The following is a 27756-nucleotide window of genomic DNA, read 5'->3' as shown; positions in this document are numbered from 1 at the left end:
CAGGTCAGTATGAACGCTTCTCGATAAATCTGCAGTCCATTAAGTGAAGGCTTTCAGATACAACCAAGTCGCGGAAAAAAAGTTATGCAAATCAACACTAAACCATTTCACCATCAAATATCTGTAAAATACCGGCAGCAGAGACGCCATTAATTTACCGTTATTTTACGGTGCAGCTACTGTCATTTATTTGAACAGTATCTTATCATTTGCCAATTAACGTTCCATAACGGTCGCTCCACACACCTCCTAACAAGTTGTACGACTTCACTTGCTCTGACCAAATGCAAAAACATCCACACGCAACGAGATAATTCCTTATCCTCCCACAATGAATTTAGTTTATTCATTTATGTATTTATTTATTTAATTATCCATTCATCCATCCATTATCAGCCGCTTATCCGGGGTCGGGTCGCGGTGGCAGCAGGTTCAGCAGGCCGACCCAGGCTTCCCTCTCACCCGCAACACTTTCCAGCTCATTCTGGGGGATCCCGAGGCGTTCCAAGGCCAGCCGGGAGATATAATCCCTCCAGCGTGTCCTCGGTCTTCCCCGGGGTCTCCTACCAGTTGGACGTGCCTGGAAAACCTCTAATGGGAGGCGTCCAGGAGGCATCCTGACTAGATGCCCGAACCACCTCAGCTGACTCCTTTCGACACGAAGGAGCAGTGACTCGACTCCAAGCTCCCTCCTGATGTCAGAGCTCCTTACCCTATCTCTAAGGGTGAGCCCGGCCACCCTACGGAGGAAGCTCATTTCGGCCGCTTGTATCCGAGATCTCGTTCTTTCGGTCACGACCCAGAGTTCGTGACCATAGGTGAGGGTTGGAACGTAGACCGACCAGTAAATGGAGAGCTTCGCCTTCCGGCTCAGCTCCTCTTCACCAGGACGGACCGGTACAGCGCCTGTTTTACAGCTGCAGCCGCACCGATCCGCCTGTCGATCTCCCGCTCCACCTTACCCTCACTCGTGAACAAGACCCCGAGATACTTGAACTCCTTCGCTTGGGGTAGGCAGTTTACCATAGCTTTAGATTTGGAGGCGCTAACTCTCATCCCTGCCGCTTCACACTCGGCTGCAAAACGCCCCAGTGAATGCTGGAGGTCACGGTCAGAGGAGGCAAACAGGACGTCTTGTTATATCTGTGACTCATCTGAGTTGTATGTTTAGTACAGAGCTGGAGTCCAGCTGTGGTTTGACGAGCAGAGCACAGATACTGTAGCTAACCTGGCTCTGTCCAAAGTTGCAAACAAATTGCATATTGTATTTCTTCTGATTGTTATATATTGTTAGAAATGTAAATCACATATTTATTACCTCCCTTGCTCAGTAGTCACACAGTGTCGGTGTTCATGCGCCTTCTGTAACACTAAAAGGTCTCTTACTGACATTCATAATAAGGCCAAGAAAATCATTTTTGCAGCACTCAGTAATTACACTTATAAACCAGAAAAAAGGCCTACATGAAACTAGTTCTCACAGATTAAGGCTCAATGCTCTGTGATCTCATAGTGGACCAGCGTGGAAGATGATGGACCCAACTCTAAAAAGAAAGAAACCAGCACAAATCAAAATGTGGGAAGAACAAGCACAAAGCATATGAAGGCAGAATAGAGATTATTTTCTAAATTAAAAAACTGTTTGGGGACTGACATTACAATTATTCAGTGAAGTTGTCTCATGAGATCCGACGTGCTTCTGTAGACAAGATGCTTCAACACTTCCTTTGGCTCAACGGCAGAAGCTAACAGGGGAAAAAGCAGTTTGTTTATCAAAATTACTTTTCCATTGCATATTTTGAGTGTACAGCAGCCTCCCCAAATCCCCAAACTAATGTTTTGAAACATAGGCGTTTCAAAACCAACCGTGAAGTCTGCTGACAGCTTCTGTAGAGATGAGCGCTGCCTATGAGAACGTTTACAATGTCAGAGTGCACCGCCGCGTGACTATCCTTTTCAGACGTGTTCCACTTGTTATGTATTTAGCTGTTGGTTGTGCACGGAACATTTTCTGAATATTTTGACAGGAGAAAAAAAAACTATTTGCTTTTTGACAAGCAGAATAGAAACAGCAATTTAATGTGTATCCTGATGACACATTTTAATAGTTGATCTGATGAAGCGGAGTTTGATTTAAATGCCAGATATTCAAGACAGTATAGAATACTGAATATCTACAGTCAGATATGTTGATGTCTGTAATCATTCTTCCTGTCCGTGCACGAGCAGCTCAGACTCGCTGTGAAGGAGATGTTGTCTCTCTTTGTCAGTGAATTTGACTGCTGGAAGTTTTTTTTTACAGGCAGGGATTATTCAACCTAAATAGCAAGTGATAGCCAACAGTAAAGACATTATTTTCACTGAGCTAAAAACACAAACACTGTGTGTGTTGCATGCCAGGAACTCAGACTTTGTTTTTTCTTAATTAACTCTTTCAGTTTAGTTCCTGTCTCTGTGCATTGGTGGCAGACATAAAACATGTTTTTTTACAAAGAAAGAGGGCAACTTGACAGTTACAGGGCAAATATCAGAACAAAAAACACCCCAAAAAATGTCAAGCGACTTGAAAAGTGTGTTTCAGTAAGAAGATGAAATAAGATCCAGGAAGGTCAGTTGGACTTTGAGCGCTCATGAAATGCAGAAACACTGCACGCTGAAGACATGTACAATCTGGAAAGTAGTTTAAAACCTGTTCAGCGGAAAAAAAGGGTGTTTTAAAAACGGCCCCTTGCATATCATCGCAACCACAAGGTCGGTTAAACTTATTTAAATTGCTAAAATACCGTAACTCTTGTGGTTAGGTCTTAATCTTTCTAAAAAGGTGCACTAGTAGTCTCTGTGATGTTGTTAAGGCACAGAACAATATGTCTTTAAAAACTCGGGCCCATATGGGTTGGAGGGTTTTTAAGAAGTAAATTTGTGTGGCTCAGGATGTGGAGCAGGTTGACCACTGATCACATGCGTTGGCGGTTTGATCCTCCACTGTATGTGTCCAAGTGTCTTTCACCGAGACGCTGAACCCTGAGTGGCCCCGGATGGGAAAGCCAGCACCTGGCATGGCACCTGGGTTGCCATGTGTGTGTGTGAATTGGTGGATAAAGCACAATATGAGTGCAGTCCCTTTCCCATCGGTGAGACAATCACAATCATTTTGTCCTGCATCATAATGATTAGGTAAAAAAAGAAAATAAATATGCTGTCGATTTTACAAAGTATCTTGCAGGAATGTGACATTGTATTGCCAGATGTTGCATTGCTGCAAAAGTTGAGCAGGGACAAATATTTTGCGGACAGACGTTCGTTTTGGGAAGCCCTTACATTAATGACCCAACCTTGCCAGCACTGAGGGGAATCAGGGGGAGGCTAATGTCAGTGTAAACCTCATTGAGAGATCCAGCAAGGATAAAACAGTGTCTTAGATTTAATAAAGGTCTTAAATCATGGTGAAGAGACAACATTGTTCACACATTTAACACCCCTGTAACACATACTTTTACTTTGTGTATGTATCTGTGGATGTATTCTCTTTTTTATTCTAATTTATCACATTTAATTATATAAAAAAAAGCCTCCTGTGGACAGGTGTTGGAATTTAGTGCATCTGTTTTTTTTGTGCATAGATGTATGGTATGAATTCTAATGTCACTGGGATGTCCACATTAAATAAATAAAGTAAATAAAATATGACAATAGAGGAGTTCAGACTGGCATGTGTGGAGACCTCAGTGTATTTTACTTGTATGTCCTTCCAGTTTCCTGCTGCAGCTCAGCATGAACCACAACAGTGTCACTTTAAAAGATATCCATTTGATCTGGCATCCAAACCCTCCCTTTAATGTCAGTGAGAATGCGTCATGGCATGCCATGCAATATGCGGCAGTCTGCGGTTGTGTTCCCATGAATTGGTGCATCTATAGTTTACATCATTTCCTTGGAATAGCATCTCCTATATGCAGCAGTCAATTTAAGATTCATGAGCTTATCAGCGGGAAGATAACCCACTAACACCGCCGATACAAATAATATTCTTGGATGCAACTGCAGACACTTCAGCATCCTAACCAGTGCCTCTCAGCAGCTCCTGACCTCTGGTCTGTGTGCGCCTGCACCTCCATGAATAATTTACTCTATTAATAAAAAACCTCTTCAGAAGCCCTTTAGCCTCATGAAGCCTGAATTAAAGGGTTGATTTGCAATTACAAAGCCTTTCTCTGGCTCTGGTACGGGGCGTCAGAGGAGCCCTGAGGAGTGTGTGACTGGTGGGGTGTTGAGTGTTGGTGGTCCCGGTGGCTCGGGTCGGTACGGAGCAGGGAGGGTGCTGACGAGGAGGCTCTGGTCTGGAGGCCCGAGGGAGAGCCGAGATAGGGCAGAAGAAGCCTTGAGGCACGATCCAATAGCTTCTCCGTCCTCTCCTTCCTACATGCTTCCCCGGGACGCTCCACTCCTCTTTTCAGCCCTTCACAGTGTTGTTCTCCACCAACCCTCCAAAAGGCCACGGGGCCATTCAGCTCTCACGCTATTCCCTGTGGGAGTATAGAAGACAGTGGTGAGGGTTCACACGGCTGCCAACTGTGTCCTCAGGGTACTGCTCAATATCCTCTGTACGTCCAGAACAGAAGGACTGTAACAGAGTACTGTGTACGTCTAAACTGTGCATGCCTGCCATGCGTTTGGTGATGTTTCTGTCGCAGTGTGAGGTTCTTCATTTATACCAGCAACAAACTGTAATTCCAAGGGAAGACTTTAAATAGTTGTCTGAGGCTAAAATAAATAAAAGACAGCCCTTTTAAAAAAAATTATAAAACTCAATAATTAAAATGGCAGAAACCACTAAAATGTACCCAGGTAGATAATGAGAATTAGCGACACACAAATGACTCCTTGTAATGGCGTTACTGGACTCCAGACATCTCCACTCGGCCATGAAACTGTTCAGGAAGGACAGTACAGTGTCCTACTGATGTTCCAGAGAGTCACAACCGTTGTCCTGTTTGACTTCTCTGGTGTCGGATCCGCTGCGTCTCGTCCTCGCCACGCTGCTGCGGTCGCTGTGGAAGAGAAGGAGGCGCCCTCAGTCGCACACGAGTTTCGCTCTCTTGCTCACTTTCCTTCACTTAGCTTTTAGAAGGCGTCAAACTAAGTCACGTCCGACCCGTCCACGGCTGACCGTCCGGTACCTGGTCTCGGGTGTTGTTTCCGCTCTGCCGCCCCGTCTACCATCAGCAAACGTTCCCAGTGGAGCAGCTTCAACTCTGAGGTGTTTGGGTTTCTCCAGTTCCTCCGGCCACCCCGGTGGTGTCTCTCCTTCCTGTTGGTTCCTTCTCCGTCTCCTCTCTCTCGCATCTGCCCCAAATCAACCCTTAAAAAGTAATGTCAATCCTGCCTCAGCTGTGTGGGGTGTGGATGTGAATATTACATTGTTAGAGAACGTGAATGAGTCTTGCAGAGTTGTCCAATAGCCACCTTATTTTTCTTTCAATAGGGTTGTCTCTGTAAATCCATAAAGAGATTAAGGATGATCATAAATCACTGAAGGATGCACAGCTGAAAGCATTTCATTTAATGGCTGTGTTGTCAAAAAGCTGATTGGTCAATCCAAGAGGTAATGTTCCACCCAAATACAAGCATAAAGGAAGAAGTGTGGGGATGAAGTGCAGCGGCCCTTGAGGCGGTTACAGCCCACGGCCGGCCGACCAGCCAGACCTGCCGGACCCAACGCCACCGAACTGCCCCGGGGAGGGGAGGGAGGAGGAAGCTAAATGGAAGCTAAGCTAACCCAGCTAGGACCTGAAGCTATTCCCTTCCCAGCTGACTGCTGGCTGTCTGGCGCATGATGGATGAAAGCAGCGGGAGGTCGGTGACTGTTGAGCCCACATCTTCACAGAGACCTGGTGGTCCAGGATCAAGCTGCAGTCGATGGGCATCTGGACAGAGCGCAGGACTCCGGTGGAATCTGTGTTTACATCACAATGCTCAAACTTCATTATGACGCTAATTCAATAAATGCACGACAGGAATGTACTACTGTTTTAGTTTTATTTGTCATGTGTTTTTGTGTTGAAAATGGGCACAACTAAATTTCGCTGTGCATCCCTGTGTTGCATATTAAACATTAATTATCCTTGAATCCTCGAAAATCTCCATGTCAACTTTCTCTGAATGTTGAGGATGTTCACTCACATCCACACAGAGCAGCATGTTCCAGCCACAAGCTGCTACTGCTATTGACGTTTTACTTCCTAATTTTTTACGTTTTTGGAAAACAGAAGTAGTTGCTACTTTGCTTACTGCTCTTTCTAAATAGCAGACTGAAGCTGAAGTGCATGTTGCATTTACACTTATGCTTACTCGTCCTCTTACAATGAGCAAGTTCCAAAGACAAATCACAACAGATTTCATGCCTAATTGTAGGATTTTGTCAGAAGCAAAGCAGCCTAGTTTTCAAATGAAAGAAGAGTGGCCCTGATCGTGCTCTGACTATCCTGTGGCCCGTATAACTGGATATGTAACGTATCTATCTGTCCTGTTCCACAGATTGGCACCTGGGATCCGCCAAGTGGCCTGAACATGACAGACAACCAGAAGGGGAAGTCGACAAACGTCTCGGATTCTTTATCCAACCGATCCCTGGTCGTCTCCACCATACTGGTACGTCAATTCATCAGTTTCCTTTTTTTCTTTCCTTCCTTATCAGGATCCCTCGTAGCATTAGCATAAACGTGAGTGGTTCTTTCTGGGGTCCACAATATATTGAGTACTTGAACAGCTCTTGTAGTAGATAATTAAATGTCTATTTTGCTGATGAATGGCCCCACCCGGCCGGTGGGCGTCCCGCCAACGGATAACGCTCTCGAACTCTGAGTACTACCAAATCTTAGTCGGATGGCTCACTCAGGAAATCCCCAGGAATCAAAGATGGACAGAGACAGGCTGATGAAGTGTTCCACGTCTAATTATTCACAAACAGCAAGTGTATGAACAGCCGGAACCGGTTGGTTCCGGCTGGGAACAGACAAAAAGAGTATAGGTTCCCCCTCGTTCTGCAATGCCCCAACTGACTCGTGCTTTCAAAAACACGTAGTCATAACCACCCAATTGTGCGTCATCAGTCCCTCCTTGACACTTGCGCCAGAACCTTCCTCCTAACAACATGACCAATGCCTGATCACTTACTATCATTACTAACTAACGTTTTCGGCAACGTGATCCGCGGCCCCCCTCGTTCTCTCGGAACGCGTTGTTATTGCGACCCCTTAACCTCTCATCCTGTTATTGACTATCTGCCTTCACTCAATTCTCAGTTGCTAGTGCCTGACGCCATCGGAGGCCTGCATTCCTTCCCTCTTGGCTCCTTAACGGGAGCTAGAAAGAGCCAGGTTACAGCGACCCGATAGGCTTAACTTCTGCCAAAACCCTGTTCTGTGTACAGAGGCAAACATTATGCTTACGTAAGTGGGCCTGGGTGTCATTACAGCTGTGGCTGTGGCTTCTCTGATATGTAACCCTTCTTCTACACCCCTGTGGATAAAGCATCTTCCTATAATTAATGTATAGCTCTTTGATTACATAAACAATTTCCTCCAACACTCTCTAGGAAGCAGTGTTCTGATGTTCGTTTCTGGGGCTGTTATTGTGAAGGGAAAAACGGAAGGAGAGGAAATGTTCTAGTGAAGTGTGGAACGAGAATGAAAGTGGTTGCCGTCTGGTGCAAACTGCAGCATCGTGTTGTTGTTTTATTAATAAAGTGAAGTATAGGCGCAAGATAAACCCTCGGATACATAACTGAATGTTACTGGTTCTTGTTGATGTGAACTACAAGCATTGTCCGTTAATGACGCAGCATCCCGTCATGCGTGTATTTATGTAAACAATATCAGGCGGCACTGAAGGCCTAGGTTGAAAATGCACGGCCCGCCACTGCCACACATATACAGATACACATTATAACCACACAAACGCAACAAACAAAACACCTTGCCATTATTTAACAAACAAACACAATCATAAAAAGATCACAAATCCTAATTAATTCAGAGCAAACTTATTTTTTCTTTATCCAAATAAATATGAATTCTTAACATAACTTCTTGTCCAAATGATCCATCCGGCGCATTCAGAAGAAAAAAAAGAAATTACATTTCTCATTCTCTGCAGCGGCGGATTTCTAGTTTCCCCAAATTTTACATTTTATTTTTCACACCATAAATCATTATTTATTATTTGCACACACACACAAATCCAAATATGGTTCCTGAAAGGTTTGGAGATAATGTTTTTACAAACTTAAACCAATCTTTAATATTGTCTTGGAACAATGTTCTCTGGCAATGAATACCACCTGACCATAGCTTTGTGCTCGACTGTTTCTTTCTTGTTTTTGCTATTTTTTGTCCCATGTCGTGTTTGAACAAACTGAGAGAATAACCTTTCACGTCATATCGTTGGGGATTGTGTGACTAGTACATTTCTAGCTAGATTTAAGAAAGCACAGGGCCCTGTTTCTCGTACCTGGCTTACTGAGTTAGCGGCTAATTGTCAGGATAAGATGACGTAGGTCTGGCTTTCTCGGTTTCTCGAAGCAAGCTTAGATAAATCACCATAGCAACACATCCAAAAATGTAAACCTGCTCCCGGGCAGGCTAACTGAACTTCACTGGATAAACTGGCCACTCCCACGGACAAAAGAGGCAGCTTCTTCCTCATTGATGAAGGAGCGATATTAGTTATATTAGTTTTATAGGGAGAGAGTTCTTCCAGATCACCAAGATCCGTTCTCACATCATCATGACTTCCTGTACGCGGCGATATAGATTTTGCCGGCAAGAAATAATTTATTGACGAGAGCTCCTCGAGCCGCGGACATTGATCACCACAGGCGCAGCTGATCACCGTCTCAGACACAGACTGTCAGCCGCTGCATGCCGCTGTTCTTAAGTTTATTTAGCTCTTAAGAAACTTATGGATGTGATGAAAGCACTCATAATTATATGACAGTGCTATTAGTACACCATACATATCATTATTGTAGAACATGATGAAGGTGATCGTGATGAGAATACAGAGAATCACACATCATTTATTTTCACTGCTTCAATTGATTGAATTTCTGATTATGAATAATACATACATACTGATCCGCCCATACACATATTCAAACTCCTAGTTATATGGTCATCTACACATACATGCATATATACATATATAGTACATGATTCATACGCGCATACAGTACATATATCCTCATAAGTATATATTTATTCGTAAATATAATCTGATTGATTTGGGTGATGAAGCACTTCAAATTAGCCGATACATTTTCCCAACACTGACGCATTTAACTTGTCTGATATATTTAGACGCTTATGTCTCTCAGAGGGGGCGGAGTTAAAGCTGCGTTCACGGCAACAATGTTGCAAAAACGTTGGAATATTCGCAACGCGTTTGCTGTGAATGACTACGGTATTGACTTCCTCATATGCCTTCATGATCATCTCCTGCTTCTCAGTAGAGAAATAAAAAGAGGTTCCTCTGAGTTTATTGTCCATTGTACTGTTAGAACATGGTGGTGTCAGTGCTCCATTATTATCCTTCTGAAGAGGAGCGGCGCATTTATCCAGATGACTGACGTCTGGCTAGAATTAACGAGACGTTTCAGCGCGGATCAGCTGTGAAGAAACCCAGATAGCCTGATGTCAATCATCTCGCTAATGTAAGATGGAGATTAGGACATTTGCTTGACTTTGTTTAGCCAGGTACGAGAAATAGGGCCCAGGTGGATCTCTGTCCTTAAGTTAGCTGCCTCTGCAGCATCTCCGCTGTATGTCTGTTGCAAAAGTTCATAAGATTTTTGCATTTCTTACGTTACGCACTGGACCAAATCATAAAACAGTATTCAAGCTGTAACAGAACTAAATAATTTAGAACCTGTTTAATGACATATGGTGTCATCACCTTTACAGGTCTTCTTACAACGGACACACCCCTTACCATTTTTCTGACAATATTATCAATTTGTTTTTAGCCCATGATAATTTATGACCCAAGGTTATATGCAGCACTTTGTCTCGTGTGCCTGTTGGACGGTGAGGAAGCAGCACACTGACCCATTTGGCGAACGTAAAGCTGCTCTGGGCCGTCCAGCGGTGTTATCTAACAGGATGTCTGAGTAATGAAGTCTGCACAATTCAAACAGTTACCTCTCACTGCCATTTTTTTCCAACAATGTGCTAATTAAATATTGCAGCTTTAAATGTCTGTTTATAGCCAAATCAAATTGTAATGGTGCTTTATGTGGGACCAATTATAGAAGGCTAGAACAGCTCTCAGCCATAACACACTCCCTTCAAAGATGTCATTATTTTTAAGCTTTTCCTCTTCAAAAATCCTTCAGTGCTTTGCCTGGGCTGCCCTTCTGTTTAGAGCACTTTCTGGGGATGCTGCTCTCCGACTCAATTGAAGTAGAGTACCCCAAAGCACTGCATTCACAAATTGCCAGTTGACTTCACCACTGTGAAGGACTCCAATTTGGTGGAGCAGGCTGAGGCAGGGCAAATTGACTGATTGATTGTCCAATAAGATGTCATGGTTTACGGCCCCGCCTTCGACCGACTAATTTATCAAGCATGATTAGGGCCCGAGCACTGACGTAGTCAGAGTCGAGAATCTATTGAAATTCAAATTATTATTATTTTTAATGTCAACCAATGCGCAGGGAAAAGAGGTGCTTGGGATGAACCTACACTCTCCAAAATGTGCACACCCATCCGACTCATGTGCGAGTGGTTCTGCTCTACAAAAAGCTCCAGGAGAACATTTAGCTCCGCCTAATTAGATTTTCCGCCATTTTGAGTTTTGTGAAAAACACGTTTATTCCCAACTCTTCTTAAACGCTGGGTTAGATTTTTGCGAAATTCTCTGTGGATCCTTATAGGTTAAATTTCATCACAATATATCAAAAGCTTGTTTGTATCTCACTGTGTTCAGAAGAAAAGGACCCATTAACTTCTACGGAGAAAATTCAACTAAATTCAACAAAGCAGCCCTTGCAGTACGTTCAACATAGATATACAATATTTGATAGGCGTATGTACCACATATAAACTTAAAAAAAACTCTCTTGGGACCATGCTCTAAACTGTACCAGAAGTCGGCCAATTTCATTTTCTTCGTTCATTTCTAGTTCAAATTGCCATAGTTTCCCAGTAGGTGGCGCTCTGACTATGAGTTAATATTGGCATGCAGAAGTTTTCAAGCCATGCCTCTCATAAAGCATGTTTACTTTGGAACAGTTTTGACAAAGTACAGTTGAGCTTGCTGCATGATCACGAACGATTAATTTTGCGATATACCTCACCTGAGTAGCCCAGACTTCCATATATTTTTCTGTTTGTGGCCCTCGGTGAAAAAGGTTTGGACAGTCCTGATATATATGTATATACAGTATATATAATATATTTGTATACATATATGTGTGTGTGTGTGTATATATATATATATATATATATATATATATATATATATATATATATATATATATATATATATATGTGTATATATATATATATATATATATGTCCCTCTAAATTAAAGCTGCTTGCAGCTGTGACTGGGCCCTCGCTCCAGCACTTGGAAGCCGAAGGCTACTCATCAGCTACTCATCCTCCAGTTATTGTTGATGTTCAACTATTCTTTTAAAATCCAGATCACTTCACACAGATAGCACAAGTTTACAGCATGCTATCGTTGCAAACCGTAACAAAAAAATGCAATTCGATGAATTGGTAAACGGATCCGTTGTTTTTCTGTCACTGAATAATGAATTCACCATACATGCTTTGCGTGCGTGCGTGTGTGCATGTGTGTGTGCGTGCGTGCACAGTGGACCATGTGGGTCCGTGACAGTGAAGGAAGAAGGCCAGATTAAAGCCATTTATGATCCCGTTATTGAGGAAGCGTAAAAATAACAATATCAAGTAAATTGCGGGTTGTCATTATTTATCGCGGGCCTTCTTTCCTTCCGCGCGTGCTGTGAAGTGATTGGATTGCAGTTATTAGCAGAGACTCTTCACGGCTGTAATTGCTATATCAGGACTGAGTCATGGGGAGATGTGTGATGGCTGTGAGCAGAGAGGAAAAGCGGAGAGGGCTGACAATAATTGGGTTTGTTACATTTGATTGATGCACACTTTCATCCAGCTTCTCATCATTTTCTCAGGGATTATGTACTATAAAACATGATGTAATTACTGTTGAGATCTTGGCCTATCAACAGTTTATCTACTTTGGAAATCACTCCCGTAATGTTGCGGTGGAAATGAAGTACCTTTAGGCTAATGGCTGAAGCTGCAGATAATATACTGTGTAATGTCTTCGAGAGCAAGGAGCAGGCCTGCTTCCACTTTCAGAGACAAGCCATCCTTGCAGGGGAACAGCGCAGCTACCTGCTGATTTCTTGCAGGTACCAAATAATAGACACGCTCGGGGTTAGTGTTGCACAATATTATACTGTACATTTGATTGAACAATTTCTCTGTTGCAAAGCACACTGAAAAAAATGATACTTTGGACTAACCTAAAAAAATTACTCAAATTATATTTTTGATTTGGTTGAAACTGGAAATTTTGATTAAATATGAAGTAAAAAAATTACATTCATACAAATTAAAAGTTGTATTTAGTATAAAGACAATTGTTTTACTTTGGTACAACTTAATTTTTTTATTTGGAAAAACCTCATATTTTCTATTACATGAAAGCAAAGATTTTACTTTACACAAAAGTATTTAAAACACTCTAATTTTGTTACACGTAAATTTATTAGTTTCTCTCAAATGCTATATTTGATTTGGTTGAAACCTAAAATGTTGATTAAATATAAAGTAAAAAAATGTAGTAAAATAAGTAATTATAAAGACCATAAACCATGTTTGTTTGTTTTACATTAAAACAACTTTATTTTTCAATTTGAAAAAAATAAATATATATATATATATATATATATATATATATATATATATATATATATATATATATATATATATATATATATATATTTTCTATGGCCAAATGAGAAACCCAGCAGCTGAGAATTCCTATTTAACAATGACATGTCTGTTTTTGTGCCAGATGTTTATAGTACATCATATCATATTTTCTTTACTCTATTTAACCTCAAACATAGCTTATGTTATTGCTGTCATGATTCCTCCAAAATAGACATCTCACCTTGTTTTCCGATGTGAGATTTAAAGGTAAAATGACTGAGATATTGGTGGTATTGGAGGGGGATGGGAGGAAGGGTTTGTCTTCATCAGCAGGGGTTTAGTATCTCTACATTTCAAAGCGTTTGAAATCTATGAATCAACTTTAGTCATTCTAAAGTAGCACCAATCTGTATCTTTTCTCTTCAGCACGTCCTGACTAAAAGCATCTGAAAGTACCAAAAAAAAAGAGAGAGTGAGCGACAGTAAAACCGGTGATTAAAATGTTTGGCTGAAAAATGAAACAACCTCTGGTCTCAGATCATGTCTCATTTCCATTTGGCTGTCAGTATTGAGGGCAACTGTTCTTGGACGAGACGAGGGGAAATACAAACAAGCCGGTGCCAGAGCCCAAAGAGCTTCCAGCGGGGCCGGAGTGGGGCCACTTTTCAGCCCGGGAATTTCAGGCTCAAGACCGGCCCACTTTTTCCATGCTAGTGGATATTGGATAAATGAAGCAACAGTTCAGCTCTTACTATCCTTTATTTTTTGCCATTTATTTTTTTACAAATAATGTCACAGTTAAATACAATAATAATCCACTTAAGATGAGAAGTTAACAAAAAAGATTCCACTTTTCCACAAGGATAGGTTGATAAATTAACAAAAGCAGAAATAAATCAAACATTTGAAACGTATGCCACTCTTCAACAAAGAGGCATATTGAACTAATCTTTACAGTTTAACTCACAGTACAGTATACAGTGACATGGTGAATAGCACCAACAGCATCTACAGCATCAGTAACCGCCTAAGCAGTGCACTGGTTTCAGCCACTGCATCTATAACTGTGTCGCTGCTTATAGACATGAGGATTTCCTTCTCTGTGCACATTAACATGAATTAGGCAGTAGGCCAGATTTGTTCGAGTGAGACCTCATGGGGGCCGTCATTGTCATGGTCATTATCATGGTCATTATCATTTTTCTGCATGAGTATTATATAGTGGTGATTTACTCCTTTACTACACCCACTTCTGAGCAAACAATGCATATTGGTTCATCAAGTACTGTCATATACTGCTCTTTCTTACATATATAACTTTAAAGCTTACAAAGAACAGAGTCATATTACTGCATACTTCAATATCAATATTATATATCAATATTTGCATAATATTTGCAAAGTCTATGGATCGCCATATTGTGGGTGATATAAAAAGGCTAAAAATTTAATTTAATATTTTGCTTGGGAATAGGTTGACAACGCTACAACGATATTAATCAAGGCTACAACGTTAGCCGAATAGTTACGTTGCTAATCATTAGGCCTTTGTCTCTCTTTACCAGTTGCCACTTGTGTTTGTCCTCTTGAAAATAAATCGGTAAGCTTGGCACATTTGGCATCATCCTTCTCCTCCAATGCCTTTCTTTTTTTCAACCTGGCTTTTTCAGCTCCTCCTGCCCTCTTCCCTTTGTCCATCCTCCCTGACGCGTATTGTTGCGGTCGGGCCGGCCCAGCTATCAGTAGCCTATCTGAGAAAACTTTTTGGAAAAGACGGGCTACGGACCGAACCAACTCTATTTGGAGGGGTGAACTTCCTTGCATGGTACAACCCATGCAGAGGCTGCGGTGTCAGAATGTGGAACGTGTGTAGCCCACTTTAAGAGAAGATGGACTAACGTGACAAATGTCAACAAATAAAATTCTCGACCGGCCGAGAGGTGAAGCGGCCCACCGGGAACTCTCCCGATTCTCCCCATTACCCAGCCCGGGCATGTCAAACATCTTCTCTCGTTCTCTGAATTTATTTTCCTTGATCACCAGTAAAGTAACAATTGCTGCAATCTTGATAGCAGGGAGTCGTCCAGTCAACACGCAGGTTGACCGTCCAGAAACACCCCGAACAGCCGGAAGTTTGACTTTAATACACGGTTTTCCGTCATCAACCCCGAGCATTTCTATTGGCTCTAACATTTCTAAGAGGAGGAGAATCGTGTCCTCATCTTTTCTCACAGGGCTGGAACGTACAACGACCAGTCTGCTTCTCTAATGGCAATATACTGATAAACAGGTGTGAGTGTTGAAGTGCAAAGCGTGGAGCCTTGAGGAACAGACAACCAGACTGTTCTCACAGAAACTTCTCACAGAAAGTATTTGTTAAACTGACCTCGCATAACCTGAACTCTAATAGACATGAGAATAATGAAATGCAGAATATCTACAGAATATAACGGTTTATATTATCACAGGGCAGCATCCCAGGAGGCGCGATGGAAAACAGGTCTGACGGCGAGGGAACCCCTGCCTCTCCCACCACCTCCACAGCGCTAGCTCGCGAGCTAACAGCGAGCGCTAGCTCTCGGGCTAACATCTAGATCTGTGGAGGTGGTGGGAGAGGCAGGGCTGGAGGGTAACACTCGTGAAGGGAATTCTTTTAACGTTTTATTTAACGTGAATTTTGTATGTCTGCAACTAAATTTAGAATCAGAAAAATCCACAAATCAGCTGCACCGATATATAAACCGCACGGGTCAAAGTTGAGAAAAAAAAAGAAAAAAAAGTATCGGCTTATAACACAAATTTTACGGGTTGTTTTCCTGTCTCCAGGAGCCAATGTTGCCATCAGCTGATGATGTAGGAGGATATAATCAGACTGTAGTACAACTATTTTAACGGAAATACCTCAGAACAGACAGTAATTAGTTTTGCCAATGTCCAAATATTGTCCCCATGTCATCAAAGTTAAGAAAATGTCTCGGTTGTCATGGTTGTTTAGCTGTACAATTATGATTGTAATGATTGTGTGAATAAAACCTGTAACACGCTATTTAGGATTAGTTAAGCATGAGTAAACGCTTAATTCATAGAATAAATAGATATTTATATATATATATATATATGTATATATATATATATATATATATATATATATATATATATATATATATATATATATATATATATATATATATATATATATATACATATATATGTCACTGTTTAAGCCAATGGGCAGCAGTATTCTTGCATCACACCACTTGCTGAGAGCACCTGGCTGGTTGGCTTTGTTCTCCACTACAGCCACACTTCATGAAAGGGAATCAATATTACTAAAATGAATGTTTAAAACTGACTCAAATAAAGCAGTATCATTTGTTTTGCTGAGGCACACAAATCCATTGTTTTTCATTGGTTGGAGAGGAACGGACTTGATTCTCAGTGTGTGAGAGGAGGCTGCAGAGCGGGGATGTGGCAGAGCTTTAATTAGGTTTGCTTCACAGAGATACTCAGCTTCTCCTTCACTCTATCTTTTTAATTAAAGATGCTCCGGCCTCAATCAGGAGGTGTGTGTGTTTGTCTTTTTTTTTATAACCCTATATAACGATGATAAAGTATATAAAATCTCACTTATTGAGTTAAATAATTGTATGTTATAATTGTAGCAAGTCCTTATAAATTTGAGCTTGTCTAGTTTATAACACGTTGGAAACGTTAAAAACAAAAGGGTCCATAGCAATAAATCAGAAGCACTTCTCTCATTTCATATGTTTACATTGTGTGACACACAGATTATTTAACACAATAAATTTGAAGGAGAAAAAAAACAAAAGATATCCTGCGTACTTAACACTTAATTACACTATCCTTGATGAAAGTTGTTAGCGTCTTTATGAATATCAACAAAGACAAAATGGAAGTTGGGGTGACTTTTTGGGACTGTGTGTATCTTTGTAGAACCAGAAGAAAATTGGGCCACTTAAAAAAAGGGAAAATGTGATATAGTTCCAGGACCTGATTTTTAAACTTTCCCTTTCAGAACTTTAACTTTAAAATAACACTACCGTTACAGTAGTGTTATTTAAAGTTATAGTTTGGAAAGGAAAAGTTAAAAAAAATGATTCAGCTAAAGTAAGGCAAATGTTGGAGGCACTGGAACAGACGACAGTGATCACCTATATGTAAATTAGTTTGTATTATTTAGCTCACTGTATTAGTCACCGTGTTGCCTATGTGCAGATTGCACACACATGTACTGAATGTAAGCTATTGGGCAATGTGCTCATGTGTCAGATGATGTACATTGCTGGGCCCGGTTTGATGTACGATTAATTGGGATTAAAGCATGTGTAGAGCAGAGGAAGAACCACGCTGCCAGAGTCAAACATCTCATTACCATACAATTCAGGTTATAAACTGTTACTTTTGCCGTGCGGCTTAAATATCGGTGCGGCTAATTTGTGGATTTTTCCGATTCTAAATTTAGCAGCAGTTGCAGAGACATAGCGACCTAGCAGCTAGGGACCTAGCACCGCCCTAGCAGCTAACGCCCTAGCAGCTAACGCCCTAGCAGCTGCTACAAATTCTTATATATATATATATATATATATATATATATATATATATATATATATATATAATGTACCTCAATAACCTCAATCACACATCTCACTACCGGTAATGTAAATATATTGCGACGTCTTACGGCAGTAGTAGCCACACTTTTTTCTAGTGATTAAATACGACTTCTTTAAATGTAGTAGATGCTGCGTATTATGCGCCTTATAACCAGCATTTTACGGTAATATGTATTTTGAGGCAGTGCTGACTTTAATCCCAAAGCCCAAATAAACAAACCGCATGAGTTATTGCAGAATCTCAGTGATTGGAGCAGAAGAGGCTTTGGAGCTGATTAATAATCAGATTTGGGTCAGTACAGCAGACACTACATTTTTAGTTATCTACTCTTCTGCCATTTTCTTCATCTCACAGACTAAACACACAAGGGACTCATTACCTAATGAAACACAGGTGAGATAGACTCAGGTGGAACAAATCCGGGCTGGGCAGACAATTACTAAAGGGGAGGTACCACATGATAATTCACTTTGAAAAAATAAAAGAAATATATAAATGTGTTGCATTGCATAAGCAATAGACTTTCCAAAATCCCCAGACCATTACATGGCTTCTTCTCCAAGAATAAAATGGAAGGAAGGATGGAAGATGAGAGCTGTTTTAGTATCCAGAAAGACTCAGAGGTATTGCTGAATGTGCCAGCGAGAGGTGCTTTTTGTTAATGTGCATGGTGACGGTTTATGATAATTACAGTCTTTCACAGCTGACAGAAGGTCAGAGGTCATACACTGCTAATGGGCTCACAATAGCTTATTTGTGCTCCACACATGAGATAACGGTTGTTCCACGAGTTAACATGGCGGAAAATAGAGGCTCGGAGAGAATGGTCAAATTGTAAGGAGGGCAATAAATAATCATTTAAAGTTCCTGAGGCAGAATTTACTGTCACCATGTTCGAACAGACCTCTCAGGGAGAGAGAAGACGTCTAAGTCTCTCCACATGTGAGGTATGCACATGTATATGTATATGTACTCTGCAAGGTCGTAGAGCACATTACACAGGCAACGTGTAATGGGTGTTTGCATCAGCCACAGGTACAATGTTTCAGAGGCATTTTGATGACGAGCCCAACAAAAATACCATTTGGAAATTATGCAGATGTGTGAGCTATATTTTATAATAACCGTTAACAGTCATGTAGGGTGCGGGTGAATTAAACTATTTTTCGCCTTTTCATCCATCAGTGGTATCTTTATGGGATAGAGCGGTATATGCGGTAGATGTCTACAACAGCATTGTGTTTGATTTAGTTATGCATGGGGACATAGGGTGAAGGTGTGCCACACATTACTTCCAGGCAACCTCTATCTGGCTTTTTTTCATTACTGAATCGGAGACTACCGTCGTGCACTGGCTGTTCACGTCCTTTCATTCGCTGTGTGGCCGAGGGCGGGGTCGCTGAGCAGAGGGTTTGCAGTCTAGATGTCTTTGCGAGATGTGTGTTTCTGAACTGGAGATTACAGAGCCTTTCTTCAAGGTGACTAGAAACCGGCAGGAGGAAACACAATGAGCACAAGCTGACCAATCACACACTTTAAACTATTAATGTAATCTCCTTTAGAAAACGGTAACATTGATGTCCTCCCTGAAGGCTAATTGATTTCCAATTTGTACTTGGCTCCAACGTAACAAAAACCAAACATAAATCACGTCTGGTATGTTGCAGTGGAGGCAATTTGAGCTCGGAGGTTTCTCTTCTCACCCACTCTTTTCAAAGCAGGACTCAAAAAGCAGGTGATGAATAGCCCTGAAGTAAGCGTATCTGAAAATGAAAAGACAAAAACACATTTGAAAAGATGATATTCCTCATCCTCCTCGACTCTCATATTGGCAGTAGTCCTTCTGCACACGGTGTGGAAAGCTACCTGTGTGGATTTAGAAACAGAGCATGCTCATCACCACTGTGGCAGTTACCATGGCGATGGGAAGAAAGGAAAACACACCTACCTTGGATTGTTAGATGTTGCAATGGATGTGCAGGGGAAAGCCCTGTAATATACACACACTATACACACCACGGTCTTTACAACACTCAGACAGACTGGGTCCAGTATGTGTGCGTATTTAAATGTCAGCAGAGAGGTTATGTACATTTGACTTATGTTCACCTTCATCGACTGCACAAACACACACTGGTGTGTTTTGGTGTTTGTACTGTATGTCTTGACATTGATCTGTATGGTGACAGGACTTTCTGCTCTTTCATCAACATTACATCAGTAGCCGTGCAGTCCTGCAGCTGCTGAGGTGTCATGTTACAGTAGATAGACCATGTATGATGCCGATGCTTGCAGTGTGGTTCATATTGTAGCTTCTATTACGAGCGGATTTCCTGTTTATTTTAGAGCGGAAGGCAGCGACGAGTTGATTGCCAGTGGTATTAATGATTATAGCATTGATTGATTGATGATTATTCATGGAGCAAACTACAGAGCCATGTCTTGGTCTTGTTGGGGGTGAAACATGTACATTAATTACCGGTGGAATACCCACATGGTTTGGGGCCTTATTGTGGCAAAATATGGCAATATGTGATTCAGATTATTTACCTGGTTGTCCGGCTTTGCTTAAATAAATACTTGTATTAATACTAAATTAGTGTAATTTACTATATATTCCCTCGAAAAGGTAAATCCTTCTCTATCCTGGATTGAAGTTTTTAATATACTTTGGGGGTAAAACAGTCAGTAGCAAATTCATAACAAAATGAAATGCTTATTTTACATAAACTATAGAAATGTTCTTTTCTAAACTTCTTTTTTTCTTTCGTGTTTATGTCATATACAGATATGAAAAGATTATTGCTGGGTAATGTGTATGTAGATGTTGTCCAATGTGAAGTCCTATTTGATCATGTGACGCGTTGATACGATAGTGTGTGTGCGTGCGTGTGCGTGTGTGTGCGTGTGTGTGTGTGTGTGTGCGTGTGTGTGTGTGTGTGTGTTTCATAACTAGGGTTTACTAGGGCCTACAGAACTTGGTCTACCTTGTGAACTATTGTGATAAATGTTCACGTGTTTACAATATCACATGTAAAACAGTTATTCATTTGTGATAAATTCACAGACGTGTATATTCATTTAAAAAAAGTCCCTTGTAAGATAACACCTGTGAAAACACCAATTTGTAAATCAAACAATGTTTAATTTGTCTCAGGGACCTAAATTTCACCGCATTATACACATGGTATATACAAATGTCAGCAGAGAGGTTATGTACATAATACAGTACATAAATACATGTATATGTAAATACATATGATATAATATAGATACATTATTTCATATATATATACATGACACACAGTGGACATACTGTATGTGGCTTTTTAAATATTTAACATGAGGAAACATCAACTTTTTTGGTGCAGATACAATTTGTACATGTATTATCATATATGAAACAGAATTTAACAGCAGTTAATAAACCTCTAGAGCCCAGAGAAAAATGTATATGTTTATTCATAAACCGTGATCAACGAGCAATAATTCATATACTGAATATGATGTTACCTACTAGAATAAACAGCAATCGACAACTGACTGTCAAATTAAATGAATAAAGTTAAATTGAGTAACATCCAAACAATATTTATTATTACAGATTTCCAATTGAACTGGATTGATTATACATAATACATACTCTAATAATACATTCATTAAAAGCTCCTGACATAGCAACATGTTGACCTTCAGGCTGAACCGTCAGGAGAAAAAACTGACAAGGAGAAGGTGCAGATGAAGGAGGCAGAGAAAGCAACAAAGGAGAAGAAGAAGAAAGAAAGGGAGTTACTGAAAACACAGAAAAAGGAGAGGGATGGAAAGGTGAAGAGAGACAACAAGGAACTAAAAAGACAAGCAAAAGAAAGGAAGTTGAGGGAGACGAGAGGTGAGGCGAGTGAGGAGAAGAGAGAGAACTGGTAGTATTTATCTTCCTCTCTCATCCTCCTTCCTAACAAACACCCTCTCGCCCTCCACCCCCAGACTCCCTCCTCCTCCAATCAGCCATACATCCACTCTTCCACTCCCTCACCTGCAGCCCTCACTCTCAACCCGGAGGCTGCGATAGAATGGTGATCTAAAATGACGGACGTGATGTCCTGACTTTTCCTCACCACATAGGCCATTATCATTTTCCTGTAAGATTGTGACACAATTTCAGTTTGCATGTTCTCCACCTGTTTGAAGGGATTTTACTGATCCGATTATCTCACAAACTCAAAGACATGCCGGTCCAAGTTAAAACCAAAATATTATTTTAACTCTAATTCCATGATTGAATGTTTAAAAATGATTTGACTGACTCCCACACTAAATAGTACTCAGGGCACAGATTAATCAAGGCTGTAAAATACTCTTGTCATTATAACATAAAGTCTTACCGTAAAATGTGGCGTTATAAGCCTCTACTTTTTCCTCAACTTTGAACCGTGCGGCTTATATATCGGTCTGATTCTAAATTTAGCAGCAGTTGCAGAGACATAGCGCTAGCAGCGAGCTAGCAACTTAGCAGCGAGCTAGCAACCTAGCAGTGAGCTAGCGCCAAAAGCACTGTATCGGGAGTTTTGAGCATGGCAGCCCGAGGAGTAAATTAGTTACAATCAAGAGCAGTTTGTTCTCATGTCTCATGTTTATTTAAAAACCAGCTAGCTCCCCGACAACAACGGATGGTAGCGGGACCAGCCCCGGCTCGACGCCCGCCTCAGGCAGCGGGGACGCGGGCGATAGCAGCAGCAACAGCGGCTTCTAAACCGCCGCGGCTTGTTTATGATTAAATAATTAGCTCTGTAATATTTCACATGTTAAAACCATTCCACATGGGCCTTTCAAACATACTCAAATATGTTGACTCATTTACGTCACATATTCACACCTTTATATCACACATAAACATTTGTGGCTTTTGGACATTTCACTTCTAATGAATATGATATGACAACACATACTTCATCTAAAATAGGATTTCATCTTCAAATGCCATATTCAATGTGCTTTCTGCAAGGGTCACACATTCATATCATTATTATGTGAAACTGCACATGCAAGTTTTATGTTAAAAGTAAATACATTCATAATATATAGAACAATTAACACAGACTGGCATACAGATGTGATTTTATATTTAGTACATACGTATGGACTGAGATGTTGTTCTACCTGTGTTTGCTCCGTGATGTATCCTCCCAATGCTGTGCTGTGAAATCATCATCCTCCACACCTGCCTGCCACCACTCCTACAAGCATGATACAGTGTAAATACAGCGGTTTGTTAGGCCCACCACTAGAGTGACTAGACCAAACTGTTGTTCCCCATCTGCAAACATCTCACAGCCTAAATCCTGTTAAATCCTGCCAGCCAGTGAAATGTATCAGAGCTGTTAGCAATCTTAATGGGTTTTTTCTTTTTGTTTCAGTCAGGGCACAGTTATATTGCAAACAACACCTGCCTGACAATATATTTTGGGGATTTATTTGTCTGAGAGAGTCTAGGGAGCCGTAGAAATGAGGGGCATGCGGTGAGAACGAGCGTCTAAGGCTAACAAAGACAGATGGTGCACGAAGCAGAGGTACAGAGGGGAGGAAGCTGGAGGAGGAGGAAACAGGGAGTGAAGCGTGGAGGAGAGAGGAGAAGGACACGGTGGAGGAGATGCTCAGTAGGCGGGAGGGGAGGGAAAAAAGCAGTATGAAAGAAGACATTAGTAATCTCCCCAGCTGCGAACAGAGGGGATGTGCTGCCTCTTGCTCTCTATTTTTGTGTCCGTCTATCAGCATCGCTTATCTTATTGACAAAGCGTGTGGTGTCCTGAAAGCCGGGCCTGGGCCCGAAGCCAGCCTGCTGAGCCCGAGAGGAGCACAGAGTCATTGATATGGGGGATTATCTCTTATTATGGTCATGCCTCGCTTTGCACCCACCCTACCTCACATCACAGGACTGGGACTGCTGGCACACACACACACACAAACACACACACATAAAGACAGCGGCTTTACACGCGCTTCACTCGTCGAGCCACTGTGTGTTTGGGCTTGCGCGGTTGAAAAGCCTATCTCACACATCAGACACCCTCTCAGATAGGCCTTATCGGTGGGTAAAAGATGCCAAGTGCTGTAGAGACTCATCCCTCCTCTCCTATTTCACCCGACAGGAGGAGCCATATGTGATGTTCAAGAAGTCTGACAAGCCGCTGTATGGGAACGACCGCTTCGAGGGCTACTGCATAGATCTGCTGCGAGAGCTGGCCAACATCCTGGGCTTCACTTACGAGGTCCGCCTGGTGGAAGACGGGCGATACGGTGCCCAGGATGAGAACACGGGCCAGTGGAATGGAATGGTCAAGGAGCTCATGGACCACGTGAGTCTCTAAACATCATATCATTTATGTTAAAGACAACATGAACGGGATTTCAGCAAACACTAGTCAACTTCTAGAGTACAGGCCAATGGCGTTGTACAAACAAAGTTAATTGCTGGAATTTGACAATTAGATGGGTATTGTAATTACTGGAATAAATGGTGTATACACCTTAAAAATATAATTGTTGTAATAAACTATATAAATAACAAAATAAATAATTATTCTTACACGCGCTGGCTGCTGTTTATTAGTTTGTTCAGCTCTGTCTGCTCACAAATCTGAATAATGTTTATTATAAACTGTATTGTGATGGTGAGTTTAAAATGATATGTCCAGTATCTATTACAGCAGTTATCTTTTCAAGAACCGCATTCAACTACAGCCTTTGAATTTGGTTTGACAAAAAAATAAAATGTACATTAACTTTATTGATCCAATGCAGGGAAGTACAAACACAGTATCGATAACAGGAGGAGCTTATACAAAAACTAGCAGATATCGCATTGAGATATGGAATCAATTATTGGGAAAAAATCCTGACAATGTATTTATTCCAGATCATTTATATGCAGTTCACCTACAGCACGCTCTTGTTGTGTGTCTGTTTTTCAGATGTGCTTAAGTAAGAAATCTGCTTTTTTTTGCCACTAGTTTCATGATTTTTTTCCGATTGACATTTGTGTAAACTACAGCATCATATGAACATATATTACCATCTAAAATGACAAACATTCAGATATAATGAGGAGTATTTCACTGATATGCAGAAGTAAGAACTGAGAGTACAGTGATGCATGGATTCTGTATCTCCCCTACAGTGCTTATTAAAACTCACACAAGCCCACACAATGTGCTTACAGTGTAGATCATTACTCCCGACAAAGTCCCAGTTAGGATAAACTGTATGGGCAGAAAAATAGCCGCACGGCCAATAGTCAATATCTGACCCGAGAGGGGTCAAGTCTCCCGTAAGCACTCCTGCTCTTGATCGGTGCGGTGATTGGCCACCGTGACATATAGTCTGGTGCCGTCATGGCTGAAGGGCTCAATCCCTTTGCGAGATGATGTTCAGCGTGGGTTTGCCCCACTTCTCACACAGGGCACAGAGGGCTTGACTGAGACAGATGGTGATTGCAGCAGACAGGCCCTCAGAAGACTGGGGAGTGTGGACTCACAGGCAAGGAGTGCAGCTGAGGAAGACAGCCTGAATTGAGCTGAACAAGTTGGAAACATCATGTCAGAGGAATTTAGCAAAATTATCTTTGGTCTCGCCTTGGTAACGCTAAGTGGAGGCTCGTAGGGTAGTTTGGATGGATTCAGAGATGCCTGGTACCTGCGAGACTTTTTATGTACCACAGCTGTGAGAAGGAAGCACAGTCAATTCCTCCTCAAGTGATGTATGTTAACCTTCATAAGACAAAAAAGGATATATCTTTGAGAAATGAACCACTTGACCTTGCTGTTGATGTTTAGCATTTATAGTCGCAAGGCAGCCCAAGATTTATGAACTGCCAGCAGTTCAGCAGGGTTTTCAGCCCAGATATGGAAACATGGCTTTCTCTATGCAGGCTCTATACATCCCCTCTGTGTATCTCCAGAGCACACGTCCCACATATGAGCATGACTCCTGTGCTTGCCAGAGAAGGGATTATGCCATATTATAAATAACTTTATAGAAGGTAATGTTGATGCTCAGTGTGTGCTGCAAACAGCTGCATGAGACAAATGATGGAAGCAAACCTTTTTCCAGGGTGGGACCTTTGCAAAGCATTAACTCTAGAGACCTTTACAGACAGTGGCGGTTTTTCTTCTTCGTGTGAATAATTCGCACGTCAGTGTATATGGAATGCTGCGAAAAAGGCATTTTGTTTTTCAAGAACAAGGTTGATTTTTCTGAGCTTTCACACCGTGAATAATGGCATCAACCAATTGTGTGGAATGGGTTGAGTTCACCTCTATTTACAAGGACAATAAAACAACAAGAAGGAGGCTCCGTAGTTTGACAGCAAACTTTATCACTCCTCTCAACCTTGACAAAGGCAGCGCAGAGCTAAAACGTGAAGTCAATGCGGAAGTGCCTTAAACTTGCATTCTTTCTACTGACCATCAGGGGCAACTCCTCTGGTTGTATAGAAGTCTTTGAGAAAATAAGTGTACCTCATGTTTATGTAAATGTTAAATAAAATCAATAACAATAATGACATCACTTATTAAATTGTTGTCCGACTCATAACCACTTACTTCACAACCAAACAGTGCATACAAATGATGCATTCAGTTTGGCTTTTGCCTTTTCATGGCATGTATTCAAAATACAGAGAAAATAAAAGGAATAACAAGTCTCTTATGGTTCTTAAAAGTTCATGTTTTTGAAAGCCTGTGTTATGGGTTGTTCATTTCTTGCAGTAGAAAATAATTATAGGTGTCCCCAGAACTGCAAATACACAGTGACACAAGAAGACTAACACAAACCTGAGCAGGTTAATTGCTCCTAGACAGTCTCCACCTCATTAACTGCCCACAGAGTTAATGACAGAAGTATTTTCTGGCAAATGAAAAGGCATTAGTTACTTCCAGGCTGCTGGGGAACCAAAACCACTCCTTTCAGCTGTAAGATCATGAGTGTTCTGACCAACATAAATTATATCCATGAAATATGTTTCAAGAAGTGGCTTGAAACAGATAGCAGTAGCTATAAAATATATTAAAAGATATTTTCAGACTTTCAGCCAGTAGACCGCTGTTTGTTAATGTTCAACTTTAGCTTTAGTTACGTAACTTATTAACTTAAATGTTAACAAGCACATTATTGTTGCCACATTCATACAGTACTGTACTTAACTTTTAACTGGTTATGAAATGAATTTTAATACTGACGCTTCTGAATGACCGACACAAGTAAACAAGAGCATCAGCGAGAAAAAGGGCTATTTCTATATAGTTTTTCGTAAAGGCTCCTAAAAGCTCTTTCTGAAATATCTGTCACTTGGTGAAGGTTTTCAGGAAAGTTGTCACAATATTATTATCTTGCTGAGCGATTGTACCATTGAGCAGTAAAGAGAAAAAACACACCTTCTATATTGGGTAGTGTTGCATGATGGGATGCTATTGCACACACCAGACGTGTCATTCAGAAATAGTCACGGTACAGTAGCCAGGATGTGCCGATGCAGTCAGCGAATGGGATGCAATGTCTGTTCTTTGGAAAAGTGGGCTCTCTCGCCATGACATCACGACGCACCTATTTGGCATGACATGTTGATGCTGCTTGTGTGTGCGCTTAGACAGAAAACAATCAGGAGGCACAAGCCGCCGGAGTGTGTCGCACTAAGCCCTGTGGTTTAATTTTGTTCTGTTTTTGGGAGTAACACAGCTTAGGTGAATGCTGCATAACGAAATGCCAAAGCATCATGTTTTGCCTCCAAAGTACTTGGCTTTGTACATAATAAAGAACCATGTGATAATAGTGTGTCTAAATATATTAGCTAGAGCGTCCACATTCCTTCAGTCCAACAACTGCTTTCAGAGTTGTGTGGTGAGTTATCAGTAGGTTCTTGTTGTGTTAGTCCTCTAAAGCCCTGGTGACTTGTCCTATATGCCTACAATGCATTATATAAAGTATAGCACCATGATAGGCTCCCAGACATCCTAACAAAAGAAGAAAGTAGGTAGAGAAAATAAATGAATGCCTTGATATAGGCTCCAGGAGGAGAAGGGGGGGTTTAGTCGTGGGAGTATACTTGATGGGTGGAAAGAGAAAGAGGTCATTACATTTCTTGCTA

At 41.2% G+C, this 27756-nt stretch overlaps 1 protein-coding gene across 2 annotated transcripts in view; it reads left to right on the top strand.

Moving 5' to 3' along the window:
* The window catches only part of grik2 (glutamate receptor, ionotropic, kainate 2), a gene marked incomplete at both ends in the record, with an annotated part of 274403 nt that overhangs the window by 175182 nt on the left and 71465 nt on the right, over positions 1-27756 (top strand). For both annotated transcript variants that reach the window (XM_079227201.1, XM_079227202.1), the window contains 2 exons: positions 6535-6648; positions 23765-23971. In XM_079227201.1, coding sequence (XP_079083327.1) covers positions 6535-6648; positions 23765-23971 — 321 coding nt within the window. The remainder of the gene's footprint in view (positions 1-6534; positions 6649-23764; positions 23972-27756) is intronic.

Source organism: Taurulus bubalis (assembly GCF_910589615.1).
Source record: "Taurulus bubalis genome assembly, chromosome: 12".
NCBI lineage: Eukaryota > Metazoa > Chordata > Actinopteri > Perciformes > Cottidae > Taurulus > Taurulus bubalis.
The sequence above is the reverse complement of the archived record's forward strand: the minus strand, read 5'-3'. Positions and strand labels throughout refer to the sequence as shown.